The sequence below is a fragment of the Gobius niger genome, assembly GCF_951799975.1.
Source record: "Gobius niger genome assembly, chromosome: 12".
Taxonomy (NCBI): Eukaryota; Metazoa; Chordata; class Actinopteri; order Gobiiformes; family Gobiidae; genus Gobius; species Gobius niger.
In genome coordinates, this window is record NC_136863.1 from 1,421,518 (window position 1) to 1,444,072 (window position 22,555).

The 22,555-nt window shown below is 44.4% G+C and overlaps 1 protein-coding gene across 1 annotated transcript in view; it reads right to left on the reverse strand.

Moving 5' to 3' along the window:
* The window catches only part of ltbp1 (latent transforming growth factor beta binding protein 1), a 56,174-nt gene extending 34,563 nt beyond the window's left edge, over positions 1-21,611 (reverse strand). Inside the window, exons 1-3 of the mRNA XM_079568413.1 lie at positions 21,193-21,611; positions 17,366-17,436; positions 8,377-8,671 (exon numbers count right to left, since the gene is read on the reverse strand). Coding sequence (XP_079424539.1) covers positions 8,377-8,671; positions 17,366-17,436; positions 21,193-21,455 — 629 coding nt within the window. The 5' untranslated portion in view covers positions 21,456-21,611. The remainder of the gene's footprint in view (positions 1-8,376; positions 8,672-17,365; positions 17,437-21,192) is intronic.
* Positions 21,612-22,555: the final 944 nt, after the last annotated feature.

The window sequence follows — 22,555 nt, forward strand, 5'->3', positions numbered from 1 at the left end:
GTCTCAGTTCTGTCACTATTTTCACAGCTTTTTTCCAGAAGCTTTCTGATTGGGGTAAAGCCAAGCTGGAGAAAATGTGTTTGGTTCAGGTGGGAGTTAAGGGGTTTAATGATTTTGCTTCTGTTTCTACGACCACCTTTCCAGTTCTTTTTGCTGATGATACCAATAACAACAACAAAAAAACAAAAAAATAAAGTCGACCTGGGGAAAATGCACTCGGTGAAGGCGGGGGGTTTTAAAGATGACATTTTAACACTTTCAGACGTTCCATGAATCCACAAACATCTTCTGATCCTGAGAACATTCACAAATAAATGTTTTTGTAAAATGAGTGTATATATAGTGTCCTAATACGTATCATAAAAGGAATACAACACGATTAAAGTCGCTGATGTTCACTGGAGTTCAGCATCATCAGCTCTGGAAGGGAGCTCTGGTTTCATTTAGGTTTACAGCTGTGTATGATCAACTCTCCTGAAAAAAAAAAAAGGAAAACTGGAGAGAAACGGCCAGAAAGTCCCTCTGGAAGCACTTCCAGAACGGTTGTTGTTTCCAAAACTGTTGCTTCACAGTTTTAAAACACGGCTCGAGTCGCGTCACATGTTTGACGTGATAGAATTAAATCCGATTATAATAATAATAAGGCTTTAGCTCGTAAACTCCACTATCCTTAAGGTTAGGGCTAAGGTAAGGTTAGCTTTAGCTCGTAAACTCCACTATCCTTAAGGTTAGGGCTAAGGTAAGGTTAGCTTTAGTTCATAAACTCCACTATCCTTAAGTTTAGGGCTAAGGTAAGGTTAGCTTTAGCTCGTAAACTCCACTATCCTTAAGGTTAGGGCTAAGGTAAGGTTAGCTTTAGTTCATAAACTCCACAATCCTTAAGTTTAGGGCTAAGGTAAGGTTAGCTTTAGCTCGTAAACTCCACTATCCTTAAGGCTAAGGTAAGGTTAGCTTTAGCTCGTAAACTCCACTATCCTTAAGGTTAGGGCTAAGGTAAGGTTAGCTTTAGTTCATAAACTCCACTATCCTTAAGGTTAGGGCTAAGGAAAGGTTAGCTTTAGCTCGTAAACTCCACTATCCTTAAGGCTAAGGTAAGGTTAGCTTTAGTTCGTAAACTCCACTATCCTTAAGTTTAGGGCTAAGGTAAGGTTAGCTTTAGTTCATAAACTCCACTATCCTTAAGGTTATGGCTAAGGTAAGGTTAGCTTTAGCTCATAAACTCCACTATCCTTAAGGTTAGGGCTAAGGTAAGGTTAGCTTTAGTTCGTAAACTCCACTATCCTTAAGGTTAGGGCTAAGGTAAGGTTAGCTTTAGCTCATAAACTCCACTATCCTTAAGGTTAGGGCTAAGGTAAGGTTAGCTTTAGCTCGTAAACTCCACTATCCTTAAGTTTAGGGCTAAGGTAAGGTTAGCTTTAGCTCGTTAACTCCACTGTCCTTAAGGTTAGGGCTAAGGTAAGGTTAGCTTTAGCTCGTAAACTCCACTATCCTTAAGTTTAGGGCTAAGGTAAGGTTAGCTTTAGTTCGTAAACTCCACTATCCTTAAGGTTAGGGCTAAGGTAAGGTTAGCTTTAGTTCGTAAACTCCACTATCCTTAAGGTTAGGGCTAAGATAAGGTTAGCTTTAGCTCCTAAACTCCACTATCCTTAAGGTTAGGGCTAAGGTAAGGTTAGCTTTAGCTCGTAAACTCCACTATCCTTAAGGTTAGGGCTAAGGTAAGGTTAGCTTTAATTTGTAAACTCCACTATCCTTAAGGTTAGGGCTAAGGTAAGGTTAGCTTTAGTTCGTAAACTCCACTATCCTTAAGGTTAGGGCTAAGGTAAGGTTAGCTTTAGCTCGTAAACTCCACTATCCTTAAGGTTAGGGCTAAGGTAAGGTTAGCTTTAATTTGTAAACTCCACTATCCTTAAGGTTAGGGCTAAGGTAAGGTTAGCTTTAGTTCATAAACTCCACTATCCTTAAGTTTAGGGCTAAGGTAAGGTTAGCTTTAGTTCGTAAACTCCACTATCCTTAAGGTTAGGGCTAAGGTAAGGTTAGCTTTAGTTCGTAAACTCCACTATCCTTAAGGTTAGGGCTAAGGTAAGGTTAGCTTTAGCTCGTAAATTCCACTATCCTTAAGGTTAGGGCTAAGGTAAGGTTAGCTTTAGTTCGTAAACTCCACTATCCTTAAGGTTAGGGCTAAGGTAAGGTTAGCTTTAGTTCGTAAACTCCACTGTCCTTAAGGTTAGGGCTAAGGTAAGGTTAGCTTTAGCTCGTAAACTCCACTATCCTTAAGTTTAGGGCTAAGTTAAGGTTAGCTTTAGTTCGTAAACTCCACTATCCTTAAGGTTAGGGCTAAGGTAAGGTTAGCTTTAGCTCGTAAACTCCACTATCCTTAAGGTTAGGGCTAAGGTAAGGTTAGCTTTAGTTCGTAAACTCCACTATCCTTAAGGTTACGGCTAAGGTAAGGTTAGCTTTAGCTCGTAAACTCCACTATCCTTAAGTATAGGGCTAAGGTAAGGTTAGCTTTAGCTCGTAAACTCCACTATCCTTAAGTTTACGGCTAAGGTAAGGTTAGCTTTAGTTCGTAAACTCCACTATCCTTAAGGTTAGGGCTAAGGTAAGGTTAGCTTTAGTTCGTAAACTCCACTATCCTTAAGTTTAGGGCTAAGGTAAGGTTAGCTTTAGTTCGTAAACTCCACTATCCTTAAGTATAGGGCTAAGGTAAGGTTAGCTTTAGCTCGTAAACTCCACTATCCTTAAGTTTAGGGCTAAGGTAAGGTTAGCTTTAGCTCGTAAACTCCACTATCCTTAAGTATAGGGCTAAGGTAAGGTTAGCTTTAGCTCGTAAACTCCACTATCCTTAAGTTTACGGCTAAGGTAAGGTTAGCTTTAGTTCGTAAACTCCACTATCCTTAAGGTTAGGGCTAAGGTAAGGTTAGCTTTAGTTCGTAAACTCCACTATCCTTAAGGTTAGGGCTAAGGTAAGGTTAGCTTTAGTTCGTAAACTCCACTATCCTTAAGGTTACGGCTAAGGTAAGGTTAGCTTTAGCTCGTAAACTCCACTATCCTTAAGTATAGGGCTAAGGTAAGGTTAGCTTTAGCTCGTAAACTCCACTAGCCTTAAGTTTAGGGCTAAGGTAAGGTTAGCTTTGGTTCGTAAACTCCACTATCCTTAAGGTTAGGGCTAAGGTAAGGTTAGCTTTAGTTCGTAAACTCCACTATCCTTAAGATTAGGGCTAAGGTAAGGTTAGCTTTAGCTCGTAAACTCCACTATCCTTAAGGTTTGGGCTAAGGTAAGGTAAGCTTTAGCTCGTAAACTCCACTATCCTTAAGGTTTGGGCTAAGGTAAGGTTAGCTTTAGTTCGTAAACTCCACTATCCTTAAGGTTAGGGCTAAGGTAAGGTTAGCTTTAGCTCGTAAACTCCACTGTCCTTAAGGTTAGGGCTAAGGTAAGGTTAGCTTTAGTTCGTAAACTCCACTATCCTTAAGGTTAGGGCTAAGGTAAGGTTAGCTTTATCTCGTAAACTCCACTATCCTTAAGTTTAGGGCTAAGGTAAGGTTAGCTTTAGTTCGTAAACTCCACTATCCTTAAGGTTAGGGCTAAGGTAAGATTAGCTTTAGTTCGTAAACTCCACTATCCTTAAGTTTAGGGCTAAGGTAAGGTTAGCTTTAGCTCGTAAACTCCACTATCCTTAAGTTTAGGGCTAAGGTAAGGTTAGCTTTAGCTCGTAAACTCCACTATCCTTAAGTTTAGGGCTAAGGTAAGGTTAGCTTTAGCTCGTAAACTCCACTATCCTTAAGTTTAGGGCTCCAACCGCGGTTCCTGTAAGGTATTTTATGGATTATGGATGAAGAAAGGTTTAGGGTTAGGGTTAGGGTGTAGGGGTACCCCCGGGGGTAACTTGAAACTGATCTCAAATTACCTGAAATCAGCCTGAAATGGGGGGTAGTTTAAAACCTTTACACTGGGACAATAACTACAGAACCTTTTCATCTGGGCCGACACGTCTCCACTGCAGTTCTGTAAACTATATTATAATGCAGTCTTCATGCTGAGGGTCCGCGCTGACGGCCAGGGGTCAGGGAAAGGTCAAACACGCACTCATACGAAGCGAAATGCCTTTTGTGAAGCGTAAATGTCACAATTGTACAAACTTCCTGACGAGGAGCAGACGGGCGGATTCAGAGCCAAAGCGTGAACTCCCTGAACTTCCACTGCGGGAACTCGACCACAGACCCGCGTCCCCCGCCGCCCCCGAGTCCCCCGCCGCCCTCGCCACAGACGCCTGCGCTCAGACTCACGTGAGGCCCAGTACTCCAAGTACTCGTTACTCCGGCCCCGGCGGCTCATTTCCTGTGCGGCTCAGACGGCTGATCCGGAGCTTCAGCGCAGACGTCGCTAATGTGGGAACTTTATGGAGACGCTCGGCCAAAAAAACAGCACATGGGCCTGGGCGATCGAGAGCCCGGCTGCAGCTGGAGAGTTACAGCAGTGTTACCCGGACTATACTGGAGGAAGAGCTGAAGCAAAGTGAAGTCAAGGAAAACAAGCGTCATTTAATATAATCAAAGTTTTACGCGAACACGACACTCCATAAATCCTCCAGAATCAGATGTGTGAAAACCTGAGCCTTAAAGTCTGACAGAGCGAAGAACGTGCAGATGTTTTACTTTAGCACAAACAGGTTTTATCGACTTTTATGAAAGCACCACAGAGACACTTCTATTGTTCAGTCTTTCAAAATGTCCAACAGGAAAACACAGAGAGCACTTTAGACCAGCCGTTCCCAGAGGACATCACAGCCCTTTGTCGAGTCCAAAGCCTCATTATAACATATTCATTTGTTATGATTTTACAGCTAAAGTGACATAAAAAGCAACGTCTAGTCAAGGAGACTCACTTTTAGCTTCAGCTCCTGAAACTTCCAGACAAAGCTCCCACATGTGTTCACTACAAATGGCACCGATTCAAACCCTGCAAGAAACTCACAGACCTCGTGTCAAATACATGGTGGTCCTTTGTGACACCCCCCCCCCCCCCCCCAATAACAGTTAAAGGGGGGTATTATGCAAACAGGACTTTTTCAAGCTTTCCATCATGTTATTCTGTCACTCCCTCATTAAAAACATGGCTAAGGTGTTGCCTTGGCACATTCACGTATTTGTGAGTAATCTGTAAAAACTCTGATGGCGGCCATTTTAGGGATAGGTTTGCCTGAGTCCTCCTAGGAACGCCCCCACCTCCTGGAGACGCCTCCGAGCTTTGGTCACCAGCCGAGTAACCGACCACTGCTCCTCAGCAGAACCCCCTCCCCACTGATGCCACAGACAGCGTGTGGAGGGGGCGTGTCTAAAGGCTCAGAGGTTCTTAAAGAGACAGAGGCCTATTTCAAGACATTCACTACAGCCATTTTGAGAGAGACATTTTATACAAGGCAGTTATTCTAATTTACTGCATTTACAGACCAGCAGAAGGTTTGTCATCATTGTAGTGTGATATAGACTGGTGCTATGGGACTGACAAAAGCAGAACACCCCCTCTTTAAAGGGGCTGGAAGCAAGTTCGCCATTTTATACTCACTACTGCCACCTCAGGCCGTATGTGTAACTGCACCTTCTATATTAAGCGCGTGCATGACGGCAATTCGGGCCGAAGTGACACATTTTTGAGCGACAGTGCAGGATTTTAGAGGCAGTTGTGGTGAACAGGTCTGAGCTCATTCTACGCATTAGGACATGGCTGGAACATGTAGGGGGAGGAAAATACTTAATTTTAACATTTTTAAACTCCTTATAGTCCCTTTAAGGAAAAATGGGAATTGGAAATGAAGTTAATTATGAAGGATGAGGAACAGACACTGTGGGAGGGGCTTAAATGAATTTTAGAACTCACTTTGTCACATCCAAGTTTGGAAGAACTTCAGACCGAAGCTGGAGGGGGTGTGGTCAGGTGGGAGACCACACCCACGGTTATGGGACCGTCCAAAAGTAATTCATTATTGGAAAGACAGAATTGTTTAGGTGTTGAACTTCCATCGGAACCAAAAGTCATAAAACAGATATTCCTGAGCAAACTCAGATTAAACTCTGCGATATTTTCAGCCACACCGCGAGGCCACAGCCTTTCCTGCTACACGTGGATACCAAACATGTCAGTATTTGTGAATGAATACGTGTGGGAAAGAAACTCCACTGCAGTAAAGCACCCCCCTCCCTCTGAAAAGGACTCTTATATATTTATGTATTTAACCTCTTAACTCCCGCCTGAACCGAGAGGATCTTTTTCCTCAAGTCAACACATATTTTTTTCATCATTTTTTTGTTGGGTATTCAACTCATTTTTGTAACTTTTTTGTCATTTTTTGTCATTTTTTTAGTTATTTTTTTGGTCATTTCTTTGGTAATTTTTTTAAATAATTTTTTTGTCATTTTTTTGTCACATTTTTGTTGTTTTTTTGTTGTTGTTTTTGTCGTTTTTTTAGTCATTTTTTTGCCAAATTTTTATCACATTTTTGTCATTTTTTTGTCATTTTTTAATCACATTTTTTAATCACATTTTTGTAATTTTTTGTCACATTTTTTGTCATTTTTTTGTCCATTTTTTGTCTATTTCTTGTGACATTTTTGCCCCTTTTTCATCAATGTTTTCGTCTCAGTTTTGTTGCCATTTTCACAGCTTTTTTCCCAGAAGCTTTTGGATTGGGGTAAAGCCAAACTGTAGAAACTGTGCTCGGTTCAGGCGGGAGTTAAGGGGTTAAAGAGTAAAGTCTGGTGATCCTGGAGGATCGATGGAACAACAGGACGTTCAGCAGAGTCTGAGTCGCTGGACTTTTATGGTCTGAGAGGGTTTGTTGTCGACTGTGGGCAACATTCTTGAAAAGTGACCAAGAATGTGTCACAGCGACGGCGGCCGAGAAGCAGCAGCAGGAGCAGAGAGGAACCAGGGCAGACCTACTGTAGGAGAAGGACGCGAGCAGGCCTTTATTGGAACCAGGCCACAATTAGAGACAGGCCTTTATTTCTATTTGAGCAAAACGGACGAGCAGGAAAACGAAGAAAAACGAGATTTGTGTCCATTTGCACCTAAAATATTAGTTTCATTTATTACTTAACATTTCAAACCCTCTCCCAGCGGCTGGAACATTGACGCCTTTTATTTTGTCGGGACAACAGGAAGTGTTTCGTTGCTGTTAGCGGAGCTTTGACATCAGTGTCACTGCAGGTTTCTGTTTCGTTTTTACCGGATTATTTGTTGTTATCTTGTGTAAAAGGCGAGTTTAGACGGAGCGTTTGTGTTTGTGATCGATCATGAGACTGACCCGAGAGAAGACGAGACGCTCGCGCTGATGGGAGGGGTTATTTATAGCCTATTACTATCCAAGATTCTGATGTGCAGATTGTTGAGAAATGTAAATTCTTGGGTGTGACTCTTTCTCATGACTTGAACTGGAGCTCACATACGATGAACTGTGCTAAGAAAGCGAGACAGCGCCTCTTCTTTTTACGCAGGCTTTGAGAGTTTACCCGAAATACTAGGATTATTCTGAACTTTTATTATTGTGTAATTGAGAGTGTCCTGACCAGTTGTATTACTGTGTGGTTTGGTAATCTCACTCTGAAAGAGAAGAAGGCTTTGAACAAAGTGGTTCGCTCAGCCAGCAGGACCATTGGCTGCACTTTGCCGCTCCTGGAGGCCACATATAAAGCTCGACTACTGACTCGAGCTTTAAAACTAGCAAATGACGCCTCAGGCCGCCCGGCTAAAGCCTTTTTTGAGATGCTTCCTTCAGGGAGACGGTATCGCTCCATCATATGTTCTACTGATCGACATATGAACAGTTTCTTTCCTCAAGCTGTGATCACTTTAAACAGGCACTTCTATTATATTTATCGGTGTGGACTTTTATTGTACAATGTTTTGCCCTTAGGCTTTTAATGTGGCAGTGTTTGTTTGTTCTGTTTTTTATATTGTGTCTTTTTACTTGTTTTACATATCGCACTTTGAGCTCTTTGCACATTTTTTTCCAATGTGGTTTTTCAAACTGCAAATGGCCAATAAGTGAATCTGAATCTGAATCTTATTTTGAGGCGTGGGACTGACCCGCGATGGTGACTTTACTAAAACCCTGGAGGGTCACACAACATTTACCCTGTTTCCAAATATGGTCACAGGAGGTTTGAAAAGTGGCTAAATCTGTGTCAAAGTTACGCTGGGATCAGCTCCTCCGCAGCGTCCCCCTCGGCCCGGGTTCAGTTTGTTACTTCCTGCACGTGAGTTTTCATTTACACCAGTATGAGACAAATTCCAAACATGGGAATATTTCTACTGCTATAGTTTCTAATAACCCGGCCTCAGGGTTCTGCTCGGGTGTGAAGGGTTCTGCAGGTACTCACTGCTGCTGCACGTGCTGCTGGATGTACTGGGGCTTCACGGAGAACTTGACGGGCCCGGTCTGGACTCGGGTCTGGAGGTACCCGTGAGGGAGGGCCTGCTGCGGGATGGGCCTCTGAGGCACCGCCGGGGTCTCCGTGTGGACCCCTCCCGTGGTGGGGAGGCCGTTGGTGTGGTCCGGCCCCGCGTGGACCCCCGTGTGGACCTCGCAGGACGGGCCCTGGGAGCCCGGTTTGCAGACGCAGAGCTGGGGCCTCAGACACATCCCTCCGTTCTGACACTGAGGGACACAGTTGGCTGAAAGAGAGAGACCAGGAGAAGGTCAGAAGAACGTCTCAAAGGGGACACAGAGGTTCAACCATACTCGGTTTTCCATACTAAAATATTTGACATCGAGAAACAGAAAACAGAACAATCATGTGTGAAGAATCATTTGGGGGAAATGTAGAAAATGTGGAATCAATTGGGTAAAATGGGAGGGGAAAAGGTGAAATGTTAATAATAAAAAATAAGGGAAATGAGAGGAAAAATTGGGGCAAAAATGAGAAAAAAAGTTTTAAAAAAATTATAGAAATGAGGGAAAGATTAAGTAAGGATTAAACACCTCGGAGCCGCATTAGCCGGTTCTAACGCCCGACACAGTGTTGTTCCTCCTGCATTATAACGTCTAACGCGGCTCCTCGTTGTTTAATCCGCTTATACCAGGGTCCCACAAACCTAACATTTATAATAAATGTGTTTTTCATTGACTAAAGTCACTAAATCTGCCAGACTACGGGACTATTTTGTGTGGGTTATTAGCCGGTCACTGAAGGCTGGTCTCAGAGCGAGTCATTCTCCGCAGCTATTACGAGGATCTCAGTCAGGCTCAACGACACAACATCAGCACAGAATCACAACACAACAGGACTAACCCGGAAACACTTTTCCCTGGAAGGAAACACCGATATGCGGCACTCGTGGGCAGGAGTTATTTACCTTTTACAAGGTTTAACCTGAAGCTAAAGCTAGCTAGCTCAACCAGCTCACCTGTTTATGGAAACAGCTGCGGTGGAGTCGCTCACACCTGGGCCCCCCCAACTCAAACTTTTATGTTTGACTTTACTAATCCAGACAAAGATGCTTCAATGCAGGATCATTTTATGTACGCCTGAAAATGATGAATAGCCTTAACCGTTTCCAATAGAAATGTAAAGCTCATATGTTATTAACAGTAGCTAACCGAGCTGCTCACTCTCCTCTACAAACATTTAGCAAACACTAAATCCATCTCATACGTTCCTGTCAGTCACTAATTACGCCTTTATCTGGTTCAGCTGTGTCAGGCGTTGCTATGGCGACGCCACAGCGGAGTGACATCCCAGTGATTTTACTACCGGACTACGTGTGCGGTTACACCAAAATAATGCACCAGCCAATCAGAGTCCAGTATTCACCCAGGCCATGGAACCGAGCACATTTTCTCCAGTTTGGCTTTACCCCAATCCAAAAGCTTCTGGAAAAAAGGTGTGAAAATAGCAACAAAACTGAGACGAAAACAATGATGGAAATGTGACAAAAAAAGTGACGAAAAATTTATGAAAAATTATAAAAAATTTACAAAAAATTAACAAAAAATTAACAAAAAATTAACAAAAAATTACAAAAAAATTACAAAAAAAATTACAAAAAACTCGATGAAAAAATTGACGAAAAAAAACAAAAATGTGACAAAAAATTACTTAAATGTGATAAAAAAAACTACAAAAAATTGATTAAAAAATGACAAAAAAAATGACAAAAAAATGACAAAAAATGACAAAATAATGACAAAAAAATGACAAAAAAATGACAAAAAAGTGCTAAAAAAATTCCCAAAAAACAAACAAAAATATTACAAAAAAATACAAAAAAATTACAAAAAATCGATGAAAAAAATGACGAAAAAATCACACAAATGTGACAAAAAATTACTTAAATGTGATACAAAAAATTGATAAAAAATTGACGACAAAATGACAAAAAAGTGATAAAAAAAATTACAAAAAAAATACCAAAAAATTACAAAAAAATTACAAAAAAATACAACAAAAATACCAAAAAATTACAAAAAAATTACAAAAAAATACAAAAAAAATACCAAAAAATTACAAAAATATTACAAAAAAATCGATGAAAAAATTGACGGAAAAAAATTACAAAAATGTGACAAAATATGACAAAAAGCGGAGTGATATCCCAGTGATTTAACTACCGGACTACGTGTGCGGTTACACCAAAATAATGCACCAGCCAATCAGAATCCAGTATTCACCCACACCATGGTGTAATAAATAATAATAATAAAAACAGGACGGGGGAAAAACGATGAACTGAAACAAAGACCTGGACCAACTGCATCAGAACTTGGACGTAAAGACAGGTTTTGTTTTTGGTTCCTGCTTTCGACACCGGCAGAACCTAAAGATCTGACGTCCCGAGTGAAGAGTCTGTGGAGTTTGGGGGAAAGTTCCTCTGGCGTCTGTTTCCTGTCGAGCGGAGACTCTGGGCGGAGCCGCTTCAGTTGTGAAACACGTCCCAGAGTCTTAACTGTGTCGGCTGAAGGTTCTGCTCGTTCTTCAGCCCAGAGCGCGTCATCAACAGTCACACAATTACACAATCACACAATTACACAGTTACACAATTACACAATCACACAAAGCCCCACAGACACTGATCAAACATCCCGAGGACTGAGTGTGAAAAGGAGAGTGTGGGCGGCCTGTGGCTCAGTGGTTAGTGGTTCTTGCCTCACACACGTCATGTATGTTTCCTAAAGGTTCCCTGGGTTCCCCACCACAACAAACATGGGCCCTGGGCATAGGCGACCAAGGCAGCCACATACACTGCAAAAAGTAATTAACTAGATCAGTATAAACGTCTCAATTTGAGCACAATAATCCAAATGTTAGTTGTTTTGACTAGTTAAGAAGTTGTTGGGCATTTGACCTGGATTATTTCACTTGTTCTGAGATGTTTCTGACTCGTTTCGATACATTTCGTCCTTATTTCAAGTCATTTTCTTTGCCAATGGGGAAAGAAAATTGGTCTTATCTCATTGGCAATTTTACTTTCTTATTTCAAGCGAGATTTACCCTAGAACTGGTGTGAAATGTCCTCAAACAAGCAAAGGAAACTCGGTCCGATCAGGAAAAGTGTCTAAATGAGTGAAAACCGACAAAAACAAGAAACATTTCCTCAGTTCAAGTCATTTAAGGCAATGCTTGATGTGTATGTTCTGCCATAACTGTCCAACAGAAAGTGAGAGAGACGTGAGGTCTTTAACCTCTTAACTCCCGCCTGAACAAAGAGCATTTTCTCCAGTTCAGCTTTACCCAAATCCTGTAGGCCAGTGTAACGCCTCATTTGAAAGCTAAGATCTATGAAACTCATCTGAATGGATCTTTTTCCTCACGTCATCACATTTTGTAACTTTTTTGTATTTTTTTTTGTCAAATAGTAAATTTTGTCACATTTTTGCCACTTTTTCATCATCTTTTCATCATTTTTTGTAAAATTTTCGTCACTTTCTGCCATTTTTTTTTGCCTTTTATTGTAACATTTTTGTCATTTTTTCATAATTTTTTTGTCACATTTTTTGTCAGTTTTTTGTCTAAGTTTTCTCACTTTTTTCTCACATTTCCATCATTGTTTTCGTCTCAGTTCTGTTACTATTTTCTCACTTTTTTTCCAGAAGCTTTTGGATTGGGGTAAAGCCAAACTGGAGCAACTCAACTCATTTTTGTAACTTTTTTGTCAATTTTTTTGTCAAATAGTACATTTTGTGTCACTTTTTGTCACATTTGTCCTTTTGATGTCAATTTTTTGTCAATTTTTTATCACATTTTTGTCACATTTTTGCCACTTTTTCATCATCTTTTCATCATTTTCTGTCATTTTTTTGTCCATTTTTTATCACATTTTTTATTTTAAAAAATTGTCCTTTTTCGTCATTTTTTGTAAAATTTTCGTCACTTTCTGCCATTTTTTGTCACATTTTTGTCATTTTTTCATCCATTTTTCATCCATTTTTCGTCAATTTTTTGTCACATTTCCATCATTGTTTTCGTCTCAGTTTTGTTGCTATTTTCTCAGCTTTTTTCCAGAAGCTTTTGGATTGGGGTAAAGCCAAACTGGAGAAAATGTGCTCGGTTCAGGCGGGAGTTAAGAGGTTGAACAAACCCTCGTGGTCCTGAAGTGAAAACTGGTGAGTTGACCTCAGATATATAGTATATTATATAGTATATATGTATATAATATATTGTTTTCACTCAGACTTGGCTGTAAATACTGTTTAAGCGGTGCTAGCCCACAGTTAGCTTTGCCCGTTAGCCTGTTAGCTTCTTCTCCGTGATTACATTAGTGTGTATTGGTGACTCCGGTCCGGTCGCAGGAAAGTTCCAATTGTGGTTTTCTGGCCAGAGACACCAGGGGGCGATGAAAGACCCCCCAGTCTCCCATTAACACTTGTATTACCCCCAGAGGGACGACGGGGAGGATTTATTAAAGTAAACAAGTTACTTAGGAGGAACACCCGGAGGAACACCTGGAGGAACACCTGGAGGAACACGAGGAGGAACACGCGGAGGAACACCTGGAGGAACACCTGGAGGAACACCTGGAGGAACACCTGGAGGAACACGCCTCCACCACCACTCTCTGTGTTCATGGACCGACAGCGTTTCTGCTTGAGTCCAGTGACGTCAGAAGAATAACCCCCCCCCGCCTCCTCCCCCCCCCGTCTCTCCTGTGCAGGTAAATCCATGGAAGCGTGTCGTATATCACACGCGTGCTCCACAGAGGTGCTCCAGGCAGGAGGCCCAGACCCAGGAGGAGGAGGAGCTCTGCACGCCACATTAAAGAGGTGCTCATCTCCCCCCCCTCCCCCCCCAGGCTCAGTCCTTGTTTTGTCCAGGGCCGTGTGACTCTGAGTCTGTGAAGGAGAACATTAGGTGTGTTTAAGATGCCGTTGCGGCTCGCCTGGATGATCGGCGAGAGTAGCCGGCGCAACGGGGGCGGAGAAAAAAAGTCTGAAGCCAATCCGACCCTCCACATGCAGAGAACAACGAGAGTGGCCTCAGATCACGCAGCTTCTCGTTCAGATATCGCGTTAATTTAAAGTTTATCCTAAATAAAAGTCATTCACCACCTGCTCTGTTTCCTTTACTCCAGAGACATAATTCTTCATCAGAGAAAACTTTCCCATTCGTTTGTTTGTTCAAGTTTGTGAGATAAAATACGTCCTTTTAAATCATTAATTTGTTCTGAAAAGCATCAAACATGAGCTCTATTTTAGGGGCGATGCATAACTTAAATAGTTTCAGTCATAGTTTATTTGTTCAGATCTAAAGAGGAGAGAGGAGGGGGCGAGGGGCACGTTTCTGATCACATCAGACTCGTATCCAATCACCTGAGCGTGAGCCGCGGACAGGTGGGCGTTTTCCCGTCATGCACGGGGCCGTGGAGCCGCTGCAGTTGCCTCTGGAGAGATGCAGCGGCTGATCGAGTCGGCTGCTCTCGTTGGGGTCTCACGATCTTTCCGTGCCCCACGTGCCCGTGACATCAGAGCCCGTCTGGAGCAAGTCGGACAGAAATCTAACCGGCATGCACCGTGCGTCTGCAGTCGGCTGTCAAAACTGCGTCCGTCTGGCTCATCTTAAACACACCTATTGTGTCTCAGACGTAAACAGGAGCTGCAGCTGAAGAGGCGACAGAGAGATCCAGATCTGAGGGAAAACTTCTCCTCTTCATCTGAGGCGCCGTCATGCACGAGCTCTAACCACTGGGCCACCGTGCAGATCCAAAGGTCACATGACTTTAACCCCTTAACTCCCACCTGAACCGAGCACAGTTTCTCCAGTTTGGCTTTACCCCAATCCAAAAGCTTCTGGAAAAAAGCAACGAAACTGAGACGAAAACAATGATGGAAATGTGACAAAAAAGTGGCGAAAAATTGATGAAAAAGTGGCAAAAATGTCACAAAAATGTTGCAAGAAATCGACAAAAAATTTACGTAAAAATGACCAAAATGTGACAAAAAATGGATAAAAAATTGCCGAAAACATTTACGAAAAAATTACAAAAAAAATACAAAAAAATCGATGAAAAAATTTACGAAAAAAATACAAAAATGTGACAAAAGTGACAAAAAAATTACAAAACAATTCAAAAAAAAATTCAAAAAAATGATCAAAAAAAGAAAAAAAAAAATCGATGAAAAAATGTGATAAAAAAATACAAAAATGTGATAAAAAAATTACACAAATTTGATAAAAAATTTACGAAAAAATGACAAAAATGTGACAAAAGTGACAAAAAATTACAAAACAATTTTAAAAAATTACAAAAAAATTACAAATTTTTTACAAAAAATCAATGAAAAAAAATGACCAAAAAATGACTAAAAAGTTACAAAAATGAGTTGAATCCCCAACAAAAAAATGATGGAAAAAAAATGTGATGACGTGAGGAAAAAGATCCTCTCGGTTCAGGCGGGGGTTAAGAGGTTAAAAGGCCTCAGACATGACCTTGTCCTGATGCAAAGGTTCTGATGGAGGTCATGGGGCTGAGATGTTCAGGGACGCAGGAACTTTCAGATCCTGAGGTTCTGGAACCGAAGAGTCCAGAGGAAAACACAAAGTAATGTCCCCAGTTCTGACCCGAGGATCCTGGACAGGGGCGTAGCACCAAATTCTGGGCCCTGGGTACAAACTATCTTGGTGGACCCCCCCCCCATATGAAATTCACTGTTCATATTCTATGTCCACATAACAGTGCAGTTCATTTATCATTCATTATTTTTTTCACAGGTCCTTTATCAGAAAATAATGACCGGTAGAACGTTGGAATATCCCATTCAAATCAACAGAGCTTCTACTTATGTCATGAAGAGCCGTATAATAAGTTATTTTATCCCATGGTCTGTGTGAATCCTGGATTCTGATTGGCTGGTGCATTATTTTGGTGTAACCGCACACGTAGTCCGGTAGTTAAATCACTGGGATGTCACTCCGCTGTGGCGTCGCCATAGCAACGCCTGACACAGCTGAATCAGATAAAGGCGTAATTAGTGACTGACAGGAACGTATGAGATGGATTTAGTGTTTGCTAAATGTTTGTAGAGGAGAGTGAGCAGCTAGGTTAGCTACTGTTAATAACATATGAGCTTTACATTTCTATTGGAAACGGTTAAGGCTATTCATCATTTTCAGGCGTACATAAAATGATCCTGCATTGAAGCATCTTTGTCTGGATTAGTAAAGTCAAACATAAAAGTTTGAGTTGGGGGGGCCCAGGTGTGAGCGACTCCACCGCAGCTGTTTCCATAAACAGTTGAGCTGGTTGAGCTAGCTAGCTTTAGCTTCAGGTTAAACCTTGTAAAAGGTAAATAACTCCTGCCCACGAGTGCCGCATATCGGTGTTTCCTTCCAGGGAAAAGTGTTTCCGGGTTAGTCCTGTTGTGTTGTGATTCTGTGCTGATGTTGTGTCGTTGAGCCTGACTGAGATCCTCGTAATAGCTGCGGAGAATGACTCGCTCTGAGACCAGCCTTCAGTGACCGGCTAATAACCCACACAAAATAGTCCCGTAGTCTGGCAGATTTAGTGACTTTAGTCAATGAAAAACACATGTATTATAAATGTTAGGTTTGTGGGACCCTGGTATAAGCGGATTAAACAACGAGGAGCCGCGTTAGACATGAGGACGTTCTCTGTCACATGAGGACGTTCTCTGTCACATGAGGACGTTCTCTGTGTGGATCTACATGAGGACGTTCTCTGTGTGGATCTACATGAGGACGTTCTCTGTTACATGAGGACGTTCTCTGTTACATGAGGACGTTCTCTGTTACATGAGGACGTTCTCTGTTACATGAGGACGTTCTCTGTGTGGATCTACATGAGGACGTTCTCTGTGTGGATCTACATGAGGACGTTCTCTGGGTGGATCTACATGAGGACTGTGTGGATCTACATGAGGACGTTCTCTGTGGATCTACATGAGGACGTTCTCTGTGTGGATCTACATGAGGACGTTCTCTGTGTGGATCTACATGAGGACGTTCTCTGTGTGGATCTACATGAGGACGTTCTCTGTGTGGATCTACATGAGGACGTTCTCTGTGTGGATCTACATGAGGACGTTCTCTGTTACATGAGGACGTTCTCTGGGTGGATCTACATGAGGACGTTCTCTGTGTGGATCTACATGAGGACGTTCTCTGTGTGGATCTACATGAGGACGTTCTCTGTGTGGATCTACATGAGGACGTTCTCTGTTACATGAGGACGTTCTCTGGGTGGATCTACATGAGGACGTTCTCTGTGTGGATCTACATGAGGACGTTCTCTGTTACATGAGGACGTTCTCTGTGTGGATCTACATGAGGACGTTCTCTGTTACATGAGGACGTTCTCTGTCACATGAGGACGTTCTCTGTTACATGAGGACGTTCTCTGTGTGGATCTACATGAGGATGTTCTCTGTGTGGATCTACATGAGGATGTTCTCTGTGTGGATCTACATGAGGATGTTCTCTGTGTGGATCTACATGAGGATGTTCTCTGTGTGGATCTACATGAGGATGTTCTCTGTGTGGATCTACATGAGGATGTTCTCTGTGTGGATCTACATGAGGATGTTCTCTGTGTGGATCTACATGAGGACGTTCTCTGTGTGGATCTACATGAGGACGTTCTCTGTTACATGAGGACGTTCTCTGTCACATGAGGACGTTCTCTGTCACATGAGGACGTTCTCTGTCTGGATCTACATGAGGACGTTCTCTGTCACATGAGGACGTTCTCTGTCACATGAGGACGTTCTCTGTCACATGAGGACGTTCTCTGTCTGGATCTACATGAGGACGTTCTCTGTCACATGAGGACGTTCTCTGTCTGGATGTACATGAGGACGTTCTCTGTTACATGAGGACGTTCTCTGTCACATGAGGAAGTTCTCTGGGTGAGACTCACGTTTGGTGCATCTCTGAGAGCCCTGGGTTTGACTCCAGCCGTGGCAGCACTGGCCTCCACAGACGTTCACCCTGGAGGAGGAGAAAACATCTCACATACAGAGACTGGACCAGGACCAGGACCTGGACCTGGACCAGGACCAGGACCAGGACCAGGACCAGGACCAGGACCTGGACCAGGACCAGGACCAGGACCAGGACCAGGACCAGGACCAGGACTGGACCAGGACTGGACCAGGACTGGACCAGGACTGGACCAGGACCTGGACCTGGACCAGGACCAGGACCAGGACCAGGACCAGGACCTGGACCAGGACCAGGACCAGGACCAGGACCAGGACCTGGACCAGGACCAGGACCAGGACCAGGACTGGACCAGGACCTTTCTCCATTTCATTTGAGTTCTCACAGCTCGTCAGGTTTTACAGTGTTTCGAAAACCAGGGATCTGGGACCTGGTTTAAACCTGGTCCCGGTTTGGTCCCGGTTTGGTCCAGGTTTAGTCCCGGTTTAGTCCAAGTTTAGTCCCGGTTTAGTCCAGGTTTAGTCCAGGTTTAGTCCAGGTTTAGTCCAGGTTTAGTCCCGGTTTAGACCCGGTTTAGTCCCGGTTTAGTCCAGGTTTAGTCCAGGTTTAGTCCAGGTTTAGTCCCGGTTTAGACCCGGTTTGGTCCAGGTTTAGTCCCGGTTTAGTCCCGGTTTAGACCCGGTTTGGTCCAGGTTTAGTCCCGGTTTAGTCCCGGTTTAGTCCCGGTTTGGACCTGGTTTGGTCCCAGTTTGGTCCAGGTTTAGTCCCGGTTTAGTCCCGGTTTAGTCCAGGTTTAGTCCAGGCTTAGTCCAGGTTTAGTCCAGGTTTAGTCCAGGTTTAGTCCAGGTTTAGTCCCGGTTTAGTCCAGGTTTAGTCCCGGTTTAGTCCAGGTTTAGTCCCGGTTTAGTCCAGGTTTAGTCCAGGTTTGGTCCCGGTTTAGTCCCGGTTTAGTCCCGGTTTAGTCCAGGTTTAGTCCAGGTTTGGTCCAGGTTTAGTCCCGGTTTAGTCCAGGTTTAGTCCAGGTTTGGTCCCGGTTTAGTCCCGGTTTAGTCCCGGTTTAGTCCAGGTTTAGTCCCGGTTTGGTCCCGGTTTAGTCCCGGTTTAGTCCAGGTTTAGTCCAGGTTTGGTCCAGGTTTAGTCCCGGTTTAGTCCAGGTTTAGTCCAGGTTTAGTCCCGGTTTAGTCCAGGTTTAGTCCAGGTTTGGTCCCGGTTTAGTCCCGGTTTAGTCCAGGTTTAGTCCAGGTTTGGTCCAGGTTTAGTCCAGGTTTAGTCCAGGTTTAGTCCAGGTTTAGTCCAGGTTTAGTCCAGGTTTGGTCCAGGTTTGGTCCAGGTTTAGTCCCGGTTTAGTCCAGGTTTAGTCCAGGTTTAGTCCAGGTTTAGTCCAGGTTTAGTCCAGGTTTAGTCCCGGTTTGGTCCCGGTTTGGTCCCGGTTTGGTCCCGGTTTGGTCCCGGTTTGGTCCCGGTTTGGTCCCGGTTTAGTCCCGGTTTGGTCCCGGTTTGGTCCCGGTTTGGTCCAGGTTTAATCCCGGTTTAGTCCTGGTTTGGTCCCGGTTTGGTCCCGGTTTGGTCCCGGTTTGGTCCTGGTTTGGTCCCGGTTTGGTCCCGGTTTAATCCCGGTTTAATCCCGGTTTAGTCCTGGTTTGGTCCAGGTTTAGTCCAGGTTTAGTCCCGGTTTGGTCCCGGTTTAGTCCCGGTTTGGTCCCGGTTTAGTCCAGGTTTAGTCCAGGTTTGGTCCCGGTTTGGTCCCGGTTTAGTCCAGGTTTAGTCCCGGTTTAGTCCCGGTTTGGTCCAGGTTTAGTCCAGGTTTGGTCCCGGTTTGGTCCCGGTTTAGTCCCGGTTTAGTCCAGGTTTAGTCCAGGTTTAGTCCCGGTTTGGTCCAGGTTTAGTCCAGGTTTGGTCCCGGTTTGGTCCCGGTTTAGTCCCGGTTTAGTCCAGGTTTAGTCCCGGTTTGGTCCAGGTTTGGTCCAGGTTTAGTCCAGGTTTGGTCCCGGTTTGGTCCCGGTTTGGTCCAGGTTTGGTCCCGGTTTGGTCCCGGTTTGGTCCCGGTTTGGTCCAGGTTTGGTCACGGTTTAGTCCAGGTTTAGTCCCGGTTTAGTCCAGGTTTGGTCCAGGTTTAGTCCAGGTTTGGTCCCGGTTTGGTCCAGGTTTGGTCCAGGTTTAGTCCAGGTTTGGTCCCGGTTTGGTCCCGGTTTGGTCCAGGTTTAATCCCGGTTTAGTCCAGGTTTAGTCCAGGTTTAGTCCAGGTTTGGTCCCGGTTTAGTCCCGGTTTAGTCCAGGTTTAGTCCAGGTTTGGTCCCGGTTTGGTCCCGGTTTGGTCCAGGTTTAATCCCGGTTTGGTCCAGGTTTAGTCCCGGTTTGGTCCAGGTTTGGTCCAGGTTTAGTCCCGGTTTAGTCCAGGTTTAGTCCAGGTTTGGTCCCGGTTTGGTCCAGGTTTAGTCCCGGTTTAGTCCCGGTTTAGTCCCGGTTTGGTCCCGGTTCAGTCCAGGTTTAGTCCCGGTTTAGTCCAGGTTTGGTCCCGGTTTAGTCCCGGTTTAGTCCCGGTTTAGTCCAGGTTTGGTCACGGTTTAGTCCCGGTTTAGTCCCGGTTTAGTCCAGGTTTAGTCCAGGTTTAGTCCCGGTTTGGTCCCGGTTTAGTCCAGGTTTAGTCCCGGTTTAGTCCAGGTTTGGTCCCGGTTTAGTCCCGGTTTAGTCCCGGTTTAGTCCAGGTTTAGTCCCGGTTTAGTCCAGGTTTAGTCCCGGTTTGGTCCAGGTTTAGTCCCGGTTTAGTCCCGGTTTAGTCCAGGTTTAGTCCAGGTTTGGTCCCGGTTTAGTCCCGGTTTAGTCCCGGTTTAGTCCAGGTTTAGTCCCGGTTTAGTCCAGGTTTAATCCAGGTTTAGTCCAGGTTTAGTCCCGGTTTGGTCCAGGTTTAGTCCCGGTTTGGTCCAGGTTTAGTCCCGGTTTGGTCCAGGTTTAGTCCCGGTTTGGTCCAGGTTTAGTCCCGGTTTAGTCCAGGTTTAGTCCAGGTTTGGTCCCGGTCTAGTCCCGGTCTAGTCCCGGTTTAGTCCCGGTTTAGTCCCGGTTTAGTCCAGGTTTGGTCCAGGTTTAGTCCCGGTTTAGTCCAGGTTTGTTCCCGGTTTGGTCCAGGTTTGGTCCCGGTTCGGTCCCGGTTCGGTCCCGGTTTGGTCCCGGTTTAATCCCGGTTCGGTCCAGGTTTAGTCCCGGTTTAGTCCCGGTTTAGTCCAGGTTTGGTCCAGGTTTAGTCCCAGTTTAGTCCAGGTTTAATCCCGGTTCAGTCCCGGTTTAGTCCCGGTTTAGTCCCGGTTTACTCCTGGTTTAGTCCCGGTTTAGTCCAGGTTTAGTCCCGGTTTGGTCCCGGTTTGGTCCCGGTTTGGTCCCGGTTTACTCCTGGTTTAGTCCCGGTTTAGTCCCGGTTTACTCCCGGTTTACTCCTGGTTTAGTCCAGGTTTAGTCCAGGTTTGGTCCCGGTTTGGTCCCGGTTTGGTCCCGGTTTAGTCCAGGTTTAGTCCAGGTTTAGTCCCGGTTTAGTCCCGGTTTAGTCCCGGTCTAGTCCCGGTTCAGTCCCGGTTTAGTCCCGGTTTAGTCCCGGTTTAGACCCGGTTTAGTCCCGGTTCAGTCCCGGTTTAGTCCCGGTTTGGTCCCGGTTTAGTCCCGGTTTAGTCCCGGTTCAGTCCCGGTTTAGTCCAGGTTTAGTCCCGGTTCAGTCCCGGTTTAGTCCAGGTTTAGTCCCGGTTTGGTCCCGGTTTGGTCCCGGTTCAGTCCCGGTCTAGTCCCGGTCTCGGGGTCTCAGTCCGGGGCCAGACTCACCCCGACACACTGAGCACGTGCTTGTGCGTCTGCTGCTGCTGCGCGCCCATCCTGCGCGTGCGGCTCTGCGCGTGCGTGTGGCGCGCGGCCGTGGCGATGGAGCTGACCCTGAGCGCGTCCCCGTGCGCGGGCTGAACCACGTACACTCTCGTGAACGCGCCCGGCTGCTGCTGCTGCTGCTGCTCCGCGCCGCGCGTCCACGAGCCCAGACCCACGAAGAGAAGGAAGAAAAGCCCGAAGAGAAACGAACTTTCCCGAGCCATGGCCGAGCGGATCAGCGCCAGGGCATAGTGAGGAGTCCTCTGGTCCTGCGCGTGCGTCCTCCCGAGGTCCTGCGCGTGCGTGAGTCCTCCTGAGGGCCTGCGCGTGCGTGAGTCCTCCTGAGGTCCTGCGCGTGAGTCCTGGTTCTCTCTCAAACTTTTGGGACTAAACTCGGGGCCAGTCCCACAGTCTCTGCCTCCTCCAGACGTGACGCAGCGGGGGCGGGGTCACGCACGCACGCTCGCGCTCAGAGGAGGTCCAGACTCCACACACTGGCCACGTTTCTGAGACTGTGACACAAACAATGGTTCATTTCATTTTACTTTGTTGATTCTTTTTTTTAATGGAAACACAACATAGAAGAAAACAACAAAACAAAAGAGAAAAACAACAATAACAACAAGAGCAGGATGAAGAAAAGTCTCTAAACTCCCCCCACATTCTTCACGTAGAAGAGCTCAGTCGCTTCTACCTTTGGCCCCATGTGGAGGAGAGGCTAAATGCTAACAACATCTTTGGTCTTTGTGCGTGACTGAGCACACGCGTACAGACCAGACAGGTACACATCAACTCGTCTGAGCTCAGGGAAGATCTCACAGTGGCCTGTTCCTTTAACCTCTTCACTCCCGCCTGAACCCAGAGGATCTTTTTCCTCACGTCATCACATTTGTTTTCATCATTTTTTTGTTGGGTATTCAACTCATATTTGTAACTTTTGGGTCATTTTTTGGTCATTTTTCGTCACATTTTTATAAATTTTTGTCATTTTTTAATATTTTTTTTGTAATTTTTTTGTAATTTTTTTTCTCATTTTTTGGTCACATTTTTGTAATTTTTTTGTCACTTTTTTGTCATTTTTTTGTCACATTTTTGTCATTTTTTTGTCACTTTTTTGTCATTTTTTTGTCACATTTTTGTCATTTTTTTGTCATTTTTTTGTCACATTTTTGTCATTTTTTTGTCACTTTTTTGTCACTTTTTTGTCATTTTTTTTGTCATTTTTTTGTCACTTTTTTGTCATTTTTTTGTCACATTTTTGTCATTTTTTTGTCACTTTTTTGTCACATTTTTGTCATTTTTTTGTCATTTTTTTGTCACTTTT